The sequence below is a fragment of the Podarcis bocagei genome (genome assembly GCF_964188305.1).
Source record: "Podarcis bocagei genome assembly, chromosome: 7".
Lineage (NCBI taxonomy): Eukaryota > Metazoa > Chordata > Lepidosauria > Squamata > Lacertidae > Podarcis > Podarcis bocagei.
The window spans coordinates 86,855,023-86,870,276 of record NC_138132.1 but is presented as its reverse complement, the minus strand read 5'-3'; the positions used below and the strand labels follow the sequence as shown (position 1 = coordinate 86,870,276).

At 52.3% G+C, this 15,254-nt stretch overlaps 1 protein-coding gene and 2 long non-coding RNA genes across 3 annotated transcripts in view; 2 read left to right on the top strand and 1 right to left on the bottom strand.

Moving 5' to 3' along the window:
* LOC308592091 overlaps window positions 1-15,254 on the top strand; it is a 302,880-nt gene that overhangs the window by 80,326 nt on the left and 207,300 nt on the right. The gene's annotated exons all lie outside the window — the stretch shown is intronic.
* Window positions 499-14,657, bottom strand: DDX56 (DEAD-box helicase 56). Its single transcript, XM_081203100.1, has 14 exons — window positions 14,572-14,657; window positions 14,321-14,482; window positions 12,785-12,945; window positions 11,113-11,283; window positions 10,116-10,206; window positions 6,904-7,148; window positions 6,521-6,649; window positions 4,159-4,272; window positions 3,664-3,761; window positions 3,378-3,451; window positions 2,231-2,320; window positions 2,003-2,108; window positions 1,504-1,583; window positions 499-817 (listed from the first exon to the last, which is right to left on the bottom strand). The coding sequence occupies exons 1-14, from the start codon at window positions 14,626-14,628 to the stop codon at window positions 713-715; spliced, it is 1,683 nt and encodes a 560-aa protein (XP_081059226.1). The 5' UTR covers window positions 14,629-14,657; the 3' UTR covers window positions 499-712.
* LOC308592098 lies at window positions 7,156-10,100 on the top strand. The gene is made up of 3 exons (XR_014010374.1): window positions 7,156-7,270; window positions 9,302-9,735; window positions 9,789-10,100. It is a non-coding gene; the product is annotated as an uncharacterized lncRNA (long non-coding RNA).

The window sequence follows — 15,254 nt, the reverse complement described above, 5'->3', positions numbered from 1 at the left end:
CACAAACAGAACAAGGGCCACAGGACGCACCACGGAGGCGGGGGCCCGTGCTGTGAGCAGACCCGCTATCACCCTGGAAGAGCCTTGCTCTGCCTTCACCTCAGACCCGGGGAGCAAAGGGCTGGGGTGGGGCCCAGCTGGCGAGGGCAAAGGAGTGCGATACAAGAGAACAACTCGGTTTACAGAAACCAGGTGAGAAGGAATTGCAGACGGGGCATTTGGCACATCCAAAAGCAGGGGGTGTGATTGAAGGCAAAGGATGTTTACAGAGTTTCAGGACTTCTTCCAGGCAGCAGCTGCTGCCAGGAATGTCCACGGGAGGAACCCGGCTTCCAAGACAAAGCACCTTCACCCACACAAGGAAGCCAATGGGAAGGGGGACACTGCACCCACCCACCACCCGGCCCAGAGAGGCAGGCGCAAGGGGCCCAGAGCTACTCCCCAGGCAGTGTTGCCAGGACAGAGGAGGCAGCTCAAACAAAAAAAACCCACAAAGACTTGAGAATGCAGGAGAAGTTGCTCCCGGCCTTAAGGCACTGCAATGGCCACGGGAGGTCAACCCCTTTAATGTTCTTCTGAGGAAGGCCTCCAAACCTGATAAGATGGTGGACAAGCACAAACACCTGTCCTTTATTTACATCAAATATCCTGCCCCCAAAACAGGGGCCCAGCGCCAGCCTCCTCCCCGACACAGTTCAGCTGTAAGTGGCGGTCAGGATCCAGGCGTTCCAGCGGCCGTCCGGTGCCTGGCTGACCGGTGCTTGGCTCCCGACCTCTGCTTCGTGCACCTGAAGCTCCGCAGGGGGTTCCGCTGGCCCTATTGGGGGAGGGAGAGACAGTGTAGAAGTGGATCTCACAGTGGGAGGGGGGTTGCCTGACCACTGGGCTGCTGGGTCCCTTGCCCTGCTGCCGCAATCACAAATCCAAAGGGGCTCTGGCAAAGGTTCCTGAGCTTTTCGCTTGGAGATTGGGTCTGCAAACCCCACCCGCCCACGGGCCACACTATTTGTCCTCAGCACTTGGACTCCCCCCATGAAGGTACAGCACCAGAAGCACCACAGAAAGGGGCAGAAGAACTGCCTAAAGCCCCACATGGCAGGTCCCAAACTCAACCCACACCCAATGTAGCAAAGAGTGAAGATCCCAGGAAACAGCAGAGGTGAGATTTTTGCTCTTGCACCCCAAGGAGTAAAGGGGTGAAGGAGCAAACACAGAGGAGGGGGTGAAATAGGGCCTCTGGAGGAGCACAGAAGGCCCTCCAGCTATCAAGCCCTCCACAGCCACCCCCCCCAATTGTCAAGCCTTCTTTACAGGACCCAGCACATGATCGATAGCAGTTCCGCAAACTTTCCCAAGCAGAGGCTGGGCAACAGGGAGCCGTGCCCGGTTCTGTAAAGTTGTGCGAAGAAACCTTCCCTGGGCCTGTGCCAGGGTGTGAGGAAAGGCAGGCCAGTCCCCGCTCCCCCTCCAATTTGAGGTCAGCAGCAGAGGAGCAAGACATACTCTGGTTTTGGGTGGCAGCGGCTTCCGTCGTCTGCGCTTGCTGCCCAGGGGCTGCGCCACAGCCCGGAGGGTGGGAGGCACTGGGGAGAGAAGAGGAGCAGACGCTGGTGGTTACTGGCCCAAACAGGAGGCGGAAGACCCCCCTCTTGCGGCCCATTCTCGAGAGGCCTGCGATGTTTTTGCACTAGCTCTCTCCCCCCCCTCCGATACCTGGCCCCCTTTGCTGCACTTCTTCTTCCGCACCACAGCTGAGAAGCAAGAGTTTGCCCTCGCACAGCTTAAGCAGCCTTGGAGATTTGCATGGACAGTGGCAAGGGGGCGTGTGGACTCCAAGGTAAGGACTGTGCATGAGAAGCAGGGCTCCCACTCTTTCCCCCTCGGAGGAGGGAAGCCCAAGTCCCGCCCCAGAGCTCATCTACAGGGCCTGCTGCTGTTTGCCATGCCATTAAACGCAGCACTGAGCCCCCCTGCTGAGGCCACAAATGCCGCCCCCTCCTACCCAGGTACGCTGGTACGTTCCGCAAGTGGGGCTTGACAATGGCTGGGTGAAGAGGCCTGTCGTGGCGCAAGAGGTCCAGGTCCCGAGGATTGTCCTCAAAGTACGTCTGGCAGGAGAGAGATGGAGGTCAGCAGCAGCTCCTCAACAACCGCCCCTCCCTGACGGCCCCCTCCCACTCTCTCGGGTCCCTCTGCCCTCCCCACGCCCAGGTGCTGCGCAGGCCAATACCTTCAGCTTCTCAGAGTTGAGCAGCTCCTCCTTGATCTCCCGGAGGCGAGCTTCCTTGATGGCCTGCTTGGTGACGGACCGCATGGCGTCCTGAGAGCAAAGAACCCAACTGAGGACCGGGCAGAGGTGGGTGGGTGATTTAAAAGCAATGGGGAGGGGGGACAGGACTTACTCCATCCCCATGATTACCAAAAGCAGCAGCTGAGTCGGGAGAAAACAAGAAATAGCGGGAGGAGGCAACCCCTCCGAATCACGCCGTGGCACCCAGAGAACTGGATCCTGTGCTTTACAATTCCTTGCCAAACGGTCCTGCCGCCTCTGAAATTTCCCCTCTCTAGCGCCTGGCAAAACCACTCAGGGAAGGGGATATCAGGGGAAGCAGGGTTGTCCTCAACACGGAGAACCCAAGATCTGCCTGAAACAGCTGCCTTTTAATAATAATAAAATTTATTTATACCCCGTCCTCCCCAGCCGAGGCCGGGCTCAGGGTGGCTAACAAGCAATAATAAAAACAAGTTGAATGAATACAACTTAAAAACAAGATTAAAATACAACATTAAAACATTAAAATGCAGCCTCATCCCAGAAGGAGAAAGGAAAAAAGAAAGAGGGGGAGGGAATCAAATTGACTCCAAGCCAAAGGCCAGGCGGAACAACTCTGTCTTACAGGCCCTGCGGAAAGAAACCAGATCCCGCAGGGCCCTGGTCTCATGAGGCAGAGCGTTCCACCAGGCCGGAGCCAGTGTTGAAAAGGCCCTGGCTCTGGTTGAGGCTAATCTAACTTCCTTAGGGCCTGGGACCTCTAGGGTGTTGCTATATAAGGACCTTAAGGTCCTCTGTGGGCCATACCAGGAGAGGCGGTCCAGTAGGTGCGAGGGTCCTAGGCCGTGAAGGGCTTTAAAGGTCAAAGCCAGCACCTTAAATCTGACTCTGTACTCCACCGGGAGCCAGTGCAGCTGGAAAAGCACTGGACCCATGTCGACCTCGCCCCCAACCTGCAGTCTGCCCTGCCAATGATGGCTCTGAAGCATCACCTGTAACAGCTGCCTCTACCGCCCCGACCCCTTTGCCCCCATGCAGGAAGAGGGCAAGAGGAGGTGGTGCGGCTGCAGCCACCTCCCAGAGCAGCCAGGCCGTGCCCACTCACCCGACAACGGTACCGAAGGCCCTCAATCTCCTCCATCCGGAACAGGTAGGGCCGCAAGGGAGTGTTGTCGCTGCCTGGTGGGGGAGGATCGGGAGCGGTTAGAGCAACAGAAAGGCAAGCAGCCACTGCACGGGGCAACTCTCGAATTGGGCAATTCTGCGCCCAGAGGCAAGCCAGTGCCCCGTGCTGACCTCACCGCCCCTGTACCCCCGGGGGGAGCTGTTCCCTCTGCCCGCTTGGAAGACCTCCTGAGGGCAACACCTCCCTGCCTCCCGAGAACACCCACCTCCTCCTGTGAGAGCCGCCTCAATCTCAGCCAGCACAGCCTTCTCGGAGGGCAGCACAAAGGTCAGGGCAGTGCCCGGGTTGTCTGCACGGGCAGTCCTGCAAGGGAGGAAGACGACAGGTGGTCAGGCAAGGGCAGGGAAGAGGCAAGAAGGGGCTCAGGAGAGGCACCAGGACTGTGCGAAGGGAAGGCACGCTCTGTGAAAAGGGAGGCAGGACATAAACACTCTGGGCCCCTTCCCCCTGAAACAGCTTTATGAAAATTACCAGCTAATCAGAGAAATAGGTCTTTGATAACCGACTCAAGAGGAAATTCAGAGAAGGCTGGGTTCTGTGCCAGGCAGCTTGCAAAAAAACCGAAGTCCCAGATGACACAAAGGCATCAGGTGACCTTTGATTAAGTCCCTGTTCTTAGAAAACCAATCTTGGCTCGGATGCCTCATCCCGGGAATGGGGAATTCGCGGTTCTGTAAATGCAAGGCCACCTGCTGCTCACCTGCCTGCTCGGTGAATGTAGGACTCCACTGAGGGAGGGAAGTCAAAGTTCAGGACAGCAGAGACGTTCTGGAAGTCGATCCCACGCGACACTCCGTATTCCTGGTCTTTGCCCCTGCAAGGGAAGCAGCAGAAGAGAGCACTGAGGGCAAGGGGCGACTCTCTCCCTCTCCTAGGTAGCAGGACAAGGAAGAGGCCCCTCAGAAGCATCTGGGCCTCTGCTAACCAAGCCACTTGGATGGATCCTGCAGTCCTACTTAACCCGCTTATATACCACTTAGTAAAGGTAAAGGGACCCCTGACAATTAGGTCCAGTCGTGACCCACTCTGGGGTTGCGGCGCTCATCTCGCTTTATTGGCCGAGGGAGCCAGCATACAGCTTCCAGGTCATGTGGCCAGCATGACTAAGCCGCTTCTGGCGAACCAGAGCAGCGCACGGAAACGCCATTTCCCTTCCCGCTGGAGTGGTACCTATTTATCTACTTGCACTTTGACATGCTTTCGAACTGCTAGGTTGGCAGGAGCAGGGACCGAGCAACGGGAGCTCAGCCTGTCGCGGGGATTTGAACCGTCAACCTTCTGATTGGCAAACCCTAGGCTCTGTGGTTTAACCCACAGCGCCACCTGCGTCCCATATACCACTTAACTGCAACTAAAACCTCGAAGCTGCTTATCAAAGAGCGTTAAAAAATGCATTTTCAACAAAAACCAACACTTAAAAACAAATTTCATAACCAAAGTCAATAAAATCAACACTTAAAAGCATACATTATGAACTCAAGTCACCATGCAAAACGAACGCCACCTTCTTGGCAGAAATCACCTTTAAAGTTGCATTTACTCAGAGAGGGGTTGTTTTATGCGCAAGGTGTTAGGGAAGTGTTGTGTTTCAATACCGAATACCCTGTGGGTTCAGCTCAAACGGCCAATAAAATCCAAACTCCAAACTTGTCAGTCAAACAGGATGTTTCTTTAGGCGTTGCAAGGGGAGGGGTGTTCGATACAACCTCTGCCAGCAACTAGTTGAGGGGGTGGCACACCAAATATGAAAAAAACACAAGTCTCAAGCGAAAAGGCAGTTATGTCCACGTATGGCAGTATTTCCTTCTACTTGCCTCTACCGACTGAATCACGAGGCATAAAAACTCCCTTATCTTTCCCTCCTTCCTTTGTCCTCAACAGTCATAGCAGTTGCTCTTGCGTACATGTCATTCCGCACTTCTCTCATGGTTCTCTTGCGAAAACAACCTGGCTTGGCCTTTCCTCACGTGCATTTCAATTTTATTTAATTCCTTCATAATTTTATTCTCCTTCCACAAAGATATTAGAGTTTACTTTAAAGCCCTAAACGGCCTCGGCCCAGTATACCTGAAGGAGCGTCTCCACCCCCATCATTCTGCCCGAACACTGAGGTCCAGCTCCGAGGGCCTTCTGGCAGTTCCCTCATTGCGAGAAGCAAAGCTACAGGGAACCAGGCAGAGGGCCTTCTTGGTAGTGGCGCCTGCCCTGTGGAACGCCCTCCCACCAGATGTCAAGGAAACAACTATCTGGCTTTTAGAAGACAGGGAAGTTTTTAATGCGTGACATTTTAGTGTATTTTTGGTCTCTGTGGAAGCCGCCCAGAGTGGCTGGGGAAACCCAGCCAGATGGGCGCGGTATAAATAATAAATTATTATTATTATTATTATTATTATTATTATTATTATTATTATTACTGCTTAGGCAGGGTTATTAGAAAAAAGCACAAGTCTCCAGTTGGTGGCTGGCAGCTGCCAGTTGCTTAATTGCAAGAGGCTTCTATTTATGCTGCGCTAGGAGGTTTGTAAAATTCACTTCTGACTGGCCAGCTGGGTAGATGTCATTGGATCACTCACTGGATAGAAAAAAGTGGTCTGAGGTGAGGAGAGAATTCTATGCCACCCAAATCGGATCGGCTGAAGGGTAGGCCGGCTGGAACATAAATAGGCCACCTCTGCCACCACAGATGTGTGAAGCCACAGGAACCAGTCACCTGCCATGATTCAAATTCAGCTTATTTCCTTGTGACGCAGTGGGACATTGCGTCTGTCTGTTAACCAGAAGGTTGGCGGTTCAAGCCCAACCAGGGGCTGGTGTGGGCAGGATTCCTGCACTGCAGGGCATTAAACTAGACAACCCTTGGCATCCCTTCCAACTCTACGACTCTATGATCTACCCCACCATTTATTCCAGGCCCTAGTCCAGTGCCCGCATGGCATTTCCTGATTATGGAGAAGTAGACCCGAGGGTCAGCTGCACACCGATGGCACCTAGCCCCCCAATCTCCTATTTCACACCATCTGTTGTCAAACAGAACATATTTGTGGCTCTTAAGCCAAACCTACTTTCCTGCTTTGTTGCCCTTCCTCTTCCTCTTCCCTCTCGTCGGTCTCTCTTTCTCTCCCAGGTCCTGTTCGTCGGTGGCGATGATGTAATCACAGAAGCCCCGATTGAACTGGCTGATGATGTGGCACCTGGAACAGATCAATTGATGGAAACTGTGGTTTCGCCAGGGGAATTCACCTCTGGATATGGCAGGCAGTGCGTGGGGCTGCATCGTGGCCAGGCATGGATGCCACGGCCCACCAGTTTGTTCATCTCCCCCTACGTGCCCCCTTGAAGGCCAAAGCACCATACCTGCAGCTCCTTTTCCCATCTCCCAGGATGGCAGCTGCTGCTGCTGCTGCTGCCTCCACCACTGACCCCACACCTACCTAGCAAGGCTCACCTGGACTGAACAGGCAGCTCAGAGTTCAGGACACAGGCTGGGATGCTGAACTGCTCCAGGAAGAGCTTGAGGCGGTAGCAGCGATCGATGGTGCTGACAAAGAGGATGACTTTGCCCTTCACCAGCGAAAGCTTCAGTAGTGCATAGAGCAGCAGGAACTTGTCGTCCTCCGTCTCGCACCGGATCTGGAACTGGCTCAGCTTGGAGCTGTCTGGCAGCTGCGATTCCTGCAGCTTCAGGGTCACCTGTGCAGGAGGTGAAAAGAGGCTTCATTTTATTTTGGAGTATTTATACGCTGCCTAACCACCAATGGTGTTGAGGCAGCTTAAGCTATTATAGTCGTTACTGCAGCGGGGCCAAGGCATATGTGAATGGAAGGAAGCTTATATTATTTTGATTCCAAAACCAGATACAGATTTGACCTTGGTCAAAAACTATAGACCTATTTTATTATTGAACAATGATTATAAGATATTTGCTAATATTTTAGCTAATAGATTGGAAAAGGTCTTAAATGTTTATATACATCCAGACCAAGTGGGATTCCTTCCAAGTAGGCAGATGAAAGATAATATAAGAAATATCTTAAACGTAATAGAGTATTTAGAAGTAAGAAATGAGAAAAAAGGAGCAATGATGTTTACAGATGCGGAAAAAGCATTTGATAATGTATCTTGGGATTTTATAAAGAAAGTGATGGGCAACACGAAATGCTGCTGTAGAGGGACAGAAGTAGCAGCAGATGCAGATGTAGAAACTGTGCTGTGTGGGAGCAGCTATGGGCGTGCAAGATTCCAAGGATCGTAAATCACCGGGGTTAGAGGAGGAGAAGGAGGAGGATTTGACCTTGGATCAAATCTATGCTTTCAGGTGTCATAAGAAAGCTGCAGAGATAGTGCAGGATACTACGCACCCCGGAAATTATCTCTTTCAGCTTCTGCCTTCTGGAAGAAGGTACAGGGTTATAAAGACTAGGACTAGCCGCCTGAGAAACAGTTTTTATCCAAATGCGATTTTGGTTTTAAACACAGTGTAAGGTAGTCTCTGTGGGAGTATATTGTATTTAATTATGGGGTATCAGAGTTTTTAGGGGGTTAACCAGGCTGGGATAGCAGGGATAGCAGGCTTATTGGTTTTTGAATGTCTGGTGTACATTTTTTCAATTTCATTGTTCTGTATGGGACCATGATAATAAAGATTATCGTATCGTATCGTATCGTAAATGGAATACGGAGAAAAAATTATAAAAGGGATACAAAATGTATATACAAAGTGCAAAATTAATTATTAACCAGGTGATAACGAACCAATTTAAAATAGAAAAAGGAACGAGACAAAGATGTCCGTTATCACCTTTATTATTCATTCTGCTCTTGAGGTTTTGAACAGAAACATAAGAGCAGACTGGAGGCGCAGGTCAATTCTGTATCCAGGGCAGCTGTCTACCAGCTCCACCTGGTACGCAGGCTGAGACCCTACCTGCCCACGGACTGCCTCGCCAGAGTGGTGCATGCTCTAGTTATCTCCCGCTTGGACTACTGCAATGCGCTCTACGTGGGGCTACCTTTAAAGGTGGTCCGGAAACTACAACTAATCCAGAATGCGGCAGCTAGACTGGTGACTGGGAGCGGCCCCCAAGACCACATAACACCGGTCTTGAAAGATCTACATTGGCTCCCAGTACATTTCCGAGCACAATTCAAAGTGTTGGTGCTGACCTTTAAAGCCCTAAACGGCCTTGGCCCAGTATACCTGAAGGAGCGTCTCCACCCCCATCGTTCAGCCCGGACACTGAGGTCCAGCGCCGAGGGCCTTCTGGTGGTTCCCTCATTGCGAGAAGCAAAGCTACAGGGAACCAGGCAGAGGGCCTTCTCAGTAGTGGCACCCGCCCTGTGGAACGCCCTCCCATCAGATGTCAGATAAACAACTACCTGACATTCAGAAGACATCTTAAGGCAGCCCTGTTCAGGGAAGTTTTTAATGTGTGACATCTTAGTATATTTTTTGTCTTTGTGGAAGCCACCCAGAGTGGCTGCGGAGGCCCAGCCAGATGGGCGGGGTACAAATAAATTATTATTATTATTATTATTATTATTATTATTATTATTATTATTATTATTATATAACAGCAGAGAAAGTGGTCAAAATGTATAAAAAGAGATCAAAAACTTGTTGGAAATGTAAAGAAAAGGATGAGACATTCTATCATATGCGGTGGGAAATCAAAAAGATTAGAAATTATTGGGAAATGATATATAATGAATTGAAAAAAAAATGTTTAAAAAGACCTTTGTTAAGAAACCAGAAGCATTCCTTCTAGGAATTTTAGACCAAGATGTAAAAAACGAAAATTGGAAATTATTTTTGTTTGCAACAACAGCGGCAAGAATTATATTAGCACAAACTTGGAAGACAGAAGAAATACCAACGAAAGAACAATGGCAAGGGAAACTTGTGGAATATGCAGAACTGGCAAAACTAACAGGAAAACTACATGAAAAGGACAACAAAGACTTTAAAAGAGAATGGGAACCATTTACAACATATACGAAGAGGCAACATAAAGAAATGGACTCATTGGAAGGGTTTGAGTAAACAAGCACAACTGCATACAACAAAAAATAAGACTATATGTATTGGAAAATTTGGGGGAAACAATATGCAGGGTGAACAATATGGAAATAAAGCAAAACGGGAGTATGGGGGAAGTCCAGGGGAGGAGGGTCGAAATATGAAAAATTGTTCAAGATATATTGTTAGAAAAAGTATACATGGAAAAATCAATTAAAAAAAATTTTTTTAAGGCATATGTGAATCCCTTTCCTGGTGGGGGTCTCTAATGTTCCAGCCAGTGTCCCTGCAGCTAAATGCAGCTGCAAGTGAAGGCTGCCTCAATGGGCCCTGATGCTGCTGTTTCCTCTTGCATGGTAGAGCTTGGCAAGGCCATGTGGATGGACTCAGGGAGGGAGGCCTGCTCCCCAGATGACTCTTAATTGCTCCCTTTCTGTGCCACGGATTGCTAGGAGACCAGCAGAACCAACTCAACGCCCGCGGGTTGCAAGAGGCAGACAGACACGGGACCATTACTATCTGTGAAGAGCATTTCTCCCACCACCACAACCCCAGAGCAATGGGACAAGGAAATCCTGCCCTTGCCTCCTTTGAATCCAAAACCATTCCCACAACCTCCAACCCATTTCCCACAAACTTACAGGGTTGTGGAGCACCAGCTCCTTCAGGGCCTCGACATCCGCATTGAAGGTAGCTGACATGAGGAAAGTCTGGTAGATCTTGGGCAAGTGGCTGGAGAGGAAACAAGAGCCCATCATTCGTAAGGCGGCACCAAAAGCCCCCTTTGCCCAGCACTCAGCACCCAAAGGCAGCAAACCAGATGCCTCCAGGAGGAGAGTAAAACAGAGCATTGCAGGCACAACAGCCCCAACCTATCCCTCTGCTTCCATAACCTTCACTATAAATATACTGAGCTTCTTTTCCTAGTGTGATGGCACCAACTTTTTCCAGCCTGAAAGCTAATTTCAACTCAGGATTTCTGCTTATACTACACAATTTCCCCAATAAAATATGCCACACAAACAAAATGGATCCAACAAGCCTCAAAATGGATTCTAGGTAAAGGTAAAGGGACCCCTGACCATTAGGTCCAGTCGTGGCTGACTCTGGGGTTGCAGCGCTCATCTCGCTTTACTGGCCGAGGGAGCCGGCGTACAGCTTCCGGGTCATGTGGCCAGCATGACTAAGCCGCTTCTGGCGAACCAGAGCAGCGCACGGAAACGCCGTTTACCTTCCCGCTGGAGTGGTACTTATTTATCTACTTGCACTCTGATGTGCTTTGGAACTGCTAGGTTGGCAGGAGCAGGGACCGAGCAACAGGAGCTCACCCTGTCTTGGGGGTTCGAACCACTGACCTTCTCAGCAAGTCCTAGGCTCTGTGGTTTAACCCACAGCGCCACCCGTGTCCTAATGGATTCTAGCTGGACACAAAAAGCAATTTCTCTAGCTCCAGGACTATCCCCACTTCCCCCCTTGGCATAGCATCCAACTTTCAACAAATGATGGAGCAGGACACCTGAGGAGGTACTGCTCGTAAGAACTCAGAGACCTCCTAGGCCTCCCACCCACCCTCCCACGGAATCACAGGCTGGCCCCAGGCCTTTCAAAGCCAACAACCCAGGGCCACAATAAACTCACCACAACAGACTTTTCAAGTCTTCCTCAAAGCCAAAGGAGAAAAGGAGGTCAGCTTCGTCCAACACCAGGATTTCCAAAGAATCCTGCAGGCTCAGGCTGCCAGCCCTCAAGTGAGCCAGGACCCGCGATGGCGTCCCCACCACCACATCCGGCTTCTCCATCAAGATGGGCCTCGAAGGAAGAGAACCCACAACACATAAAAGCCTCAGTAAGAGATGGGAAGGCCCAGTCTCTGTGAAACAACCACATATACTTGCCTGACCTTGAATGAAAGCTTTGGGTCTGTGATGCAACCATAACCACAGGTTGCTGATGGGAAGAGGCTGCCACCCTTAACTGGGCTACAGAGGATCTCCCCAAGAGGGCAGTGTCAACTGCAGAAGAGGACTCCCATTCATTGTTTCCACTCAGAAAGCAACCAGAGGCCACAGGCAAAATGTGAGACTACAAGAGACTCCAGGGAGGCTCTGTAATGCTTTCAGGGGAGACCACTTGAAAGTACCACCATCACAGCCTGCCAACGAGGAAGGACCCATTTGCAGGAATTACCGTATTTTTTGCACCATAACACTCACTTTTTTCCTCCTAGAAAGTAAGGGGAAATGTCTGTGCGTGTTATGGAGCGAATGCCTGCGGGTGGCGGGGGGGGGGGATCTGCTGCAGTCGTGAGCAGAGGATCCATGGTTTCCCTTCCTTCCCTCCTCCGTGGCTCGCTTTGAAACAGCAAAGTGGGAGAAGAGCCGCTGAGTGGGGAGGAGAGAGGGACAGAGAGCCTGCTTGCTTTAAAGGAGCAAAGCGGGAGAGGAGAGGAGCCTTCTCCTCTTATACCCCTCTCCTGGATTATTAGCAGCATCCTTCTCCACACCCCCCACGCGTGCTCCTTGTCCCTTGAGTGCTTTTCCTTCCCTCCCCACTTAAAACGTGGTTACAAAGCATGGATCCACATGGATCCTCAGGATTTTTGCATTGGGCTACCCCAAACTCACTGTCAGATCACATGTCTGTGGCCACAGCATGAACCACAAAAATCATACATCCACTGTTTCGTTTAGAATATTTTTTTTCTTGTCTTCCTCCTCTAAAAACTATGTGCGTGTTATGGTCGGGTGCGTGTTATAGAGCGAAAAATACGGTATTATTATTTATTAAATTTGTCTACCGTCCCTCATCCAAAGATCACAGGGCAGTTCATAACGTTAAAATACAAAATGAGAACACAAAGGACATAATAAAGCAAAAACAAACATCTCCCCCCTCTACAAAGACATATAAAGGCCATAGAATGTTAATCAGCCCAAAGCCTGGTTGAAAAGAAACGTTTTCACCTGGCGCCTCCCTGGGGAGAGCTTTTCAAACAGGCAGTCACTGCATAGAATGACTGTTCTTGTGTTGCCACCCTCCAGACGTCTCATGGAGGAGACACACAAAGAAGGGCCTCAAATCATGATCGTAGGTCTGGGTCAGTTCATATGGGGAGAGCAGTTCTTGAGGTATTGTGGTTGTGAGCTGCTTACAGCTTTATAGGTCAAAATGAGCATTTCGAATTAGGTAGGGAAACAAATTGTCAGCCAGTGTGGTCGGGCCAGGAATCAGAAAGCATTTTGGTGTTGGGGACTTCATTAACATGGCCAGCCCAAGAGGCAGCCATCCTGCCCCTCCGCCCACCACTCACCTCTGAGCCGCCAAGTCCGCCTGGCCAGAGATGTCAACGAGGTGCAGGTCCCGGGAGCAGTAGGAGGTCAGCTGCCGGAGCATCTGGAGCACCTGCTGGCCCAGCTCCTTGGTGGGGACCAGGATGAGTCCCCGAACAGCCTGCTCCACCACCAGCGCTGACTAGGAGGCAAGAAGAGACCTGGTCAGAAGAGTCCCACACTCTCCAGGCCATCACAAAAGGGGCTCTTTAGGTGCGACCCCTTCACTGCGGGGGCCTGAGCTAGATGGCCCGGGGGGGGGGTCCCTTCCAACTCTACAGCTCCACGTTCCAGTTCTTCCAGAAGGAGCATCTCCACCCCCATCGTTCAACCCGCACACTGAGGTCCAGCGCCGAGGGCCTTCTGGCGGTTCCTTCACTGCGAGAAATGAAGTTACAGGGAACCAGACAGAGGGCCTTCTCAGTAGTGGCGCCTGCCCTGTGGAACACCCTCCCATCAGATGTCAAAGAAATAAACAACTAACACAGGCATCCCCAAAATCGGCCCTCCAGATGTTTTCGGACTACAAAAGAGCCAGTGTGGTGTAGTGGTTAAGAGCAGTGGACTTGTAATCTGGTGAACTGGGTTCGATTCCCTGCTCCTCCACATGCAGCTGCTGGGTGACCTTGGGCCAGTCACACTTCTTTGAAGTCTCTCAGCCCCACTCACCTCACAGAGTGTTTGTTGTGGGGGAGGAAGGGAAAGGAGATGTTAGCTGCTTTGAGACTCCTGAAGGGGAGTGATAAAGCGCAGCGGCGTAGCGTGAGTTGTCAGCACCCGGGGCAACGCAAGTAATTTGCGCCCCCTAACCCGGGGCAAGGCAAGTAATTTGCGCCCCCCCTAACCCCTAACCTGCGAGTTGCTGCTGGCGCTGCCGCCCAAACGACGCCGCTTGCCAGGAGGAGGAGGGGGGCAGAGAGGCGAGGAAAATGCAACGGCCCAGCAGCTGCAGCAGCACCGGCGGAGGCGGGGCTGTGAGGAGGGGCTGCCTGGCGCGTCCTCCGCGGCGAGCGCTGAGAGCCGCTGCCTGCCGGGCGCCTTCAGCCCGGACGCGCGCACAGCTCGTCGGTTCCGCGAAACATGCGGCTCCGCTACACCCTGCGCCCGAGGGTCTTCGGCGACTCCGGAGGCAGCGAGCGCGCCCCCCCAGATGTTGCGCCCGGTGAGGCCGGCACCCCCCACGCTACGCCACTGATAAAGCGGGATATCAAATCCAAACTCTTCTTCTTCTTCTTCAGTTCCCATCATCCCTAACCACTGGTACTGTTAGCTAAAGATGATGGGAGTTGTAGTCCCAAAACATCTGGAGGGCCAAGTTTGAGGGTGTCTGATTTAACGTTTAGAAGACATCTGAAGGCAGTCCTGTTTAGGGAAGTTTTTCATGACTGATGTTTTAATGTATTTTCAATCTTTTGTTGGAAGCCGCCCAGAGTGGCTGGGGAGACCCAGCCAGATGGGCGGGGTATAAATGATGATGATGGTGGTGAGGGAGGGAGCAGGGTCCCCAGGTCGCTCACCGCTTTCCCCCGGAGCAGGTGCTGGAGGAGCGGCAGGGCGTAGGCGCCCGTCTTGCCGGAGCCCGTCTTGGCCCGCGCCAGCAGGTCTTTGCCCTCCAGGGCCAGCGGGATGGCCTTCTCCTGGATCAGCGTCGGCTTCGCCCAGCCCAGCTCCGCCGTCGCCTGCCGGGCAGAGAGAACGAGAGACACGAGGTCAGGCCCGGAGGCGGCGGAGGCCGCAGCTCCCCCCTTCCCAGCCTCGCCCGCGTTACCTGCAGGAGCCGCGCGTCCAGCCCGAGGTGCGCGAAGCTGCCCGTTTCTCCCTCCATGCTGCCCCTGTCCGCGCGGCCGCCGCTTCCGCTTTCCCCAGCCGGAAGCAGCCGCTCTAGCCGGCCAAACCGAGCAGCGAGACGCGGCCCCAACGGCGCCCCCTGCAGGCCTTGAAAGCTCGAGCTGCGCTTGCTTCGCTAGCTGGTATTGCAGCGCGGGGTCTCGGAGCCAAACGCGACTGGCTGGCTCCCTGGCTTAGCGGGCACCGGGGGAACCCCTTCCCGGGAGCCCTTTCAGTACAGTACTGAAGACCTGCTCCGTAGCCTAGACAGGGGGAATGTGGGCCAAGCGAGCAGCCTCCTCTGGGTCCCGGGAGTGAAGGGGGCACCGCCAGCCAGGCAGAGAGGTGCAGGCCAATCAACACGAAATTGGTCTTTATTAGCCCAAATCTTTTTGAATTCTGGTGCTGGAGGAGACTCTTGAGAGTCCCATGGACTGCAAGATCAAACCTCTCCATTCTGAAGGGAATCAGCCCTGAGTGCTCACTGGAAGGACAGATCCTGTAGCTGAGGCTCCAATACTTTGGCCACCTCATGAGAAGAGAAGACTCCCTGGAAAAGACCCTGATGTTGGGAAAGATGGAGGGCACAAGGAGAAGGGGAAGACAGAGGACAAGATGGTGGGA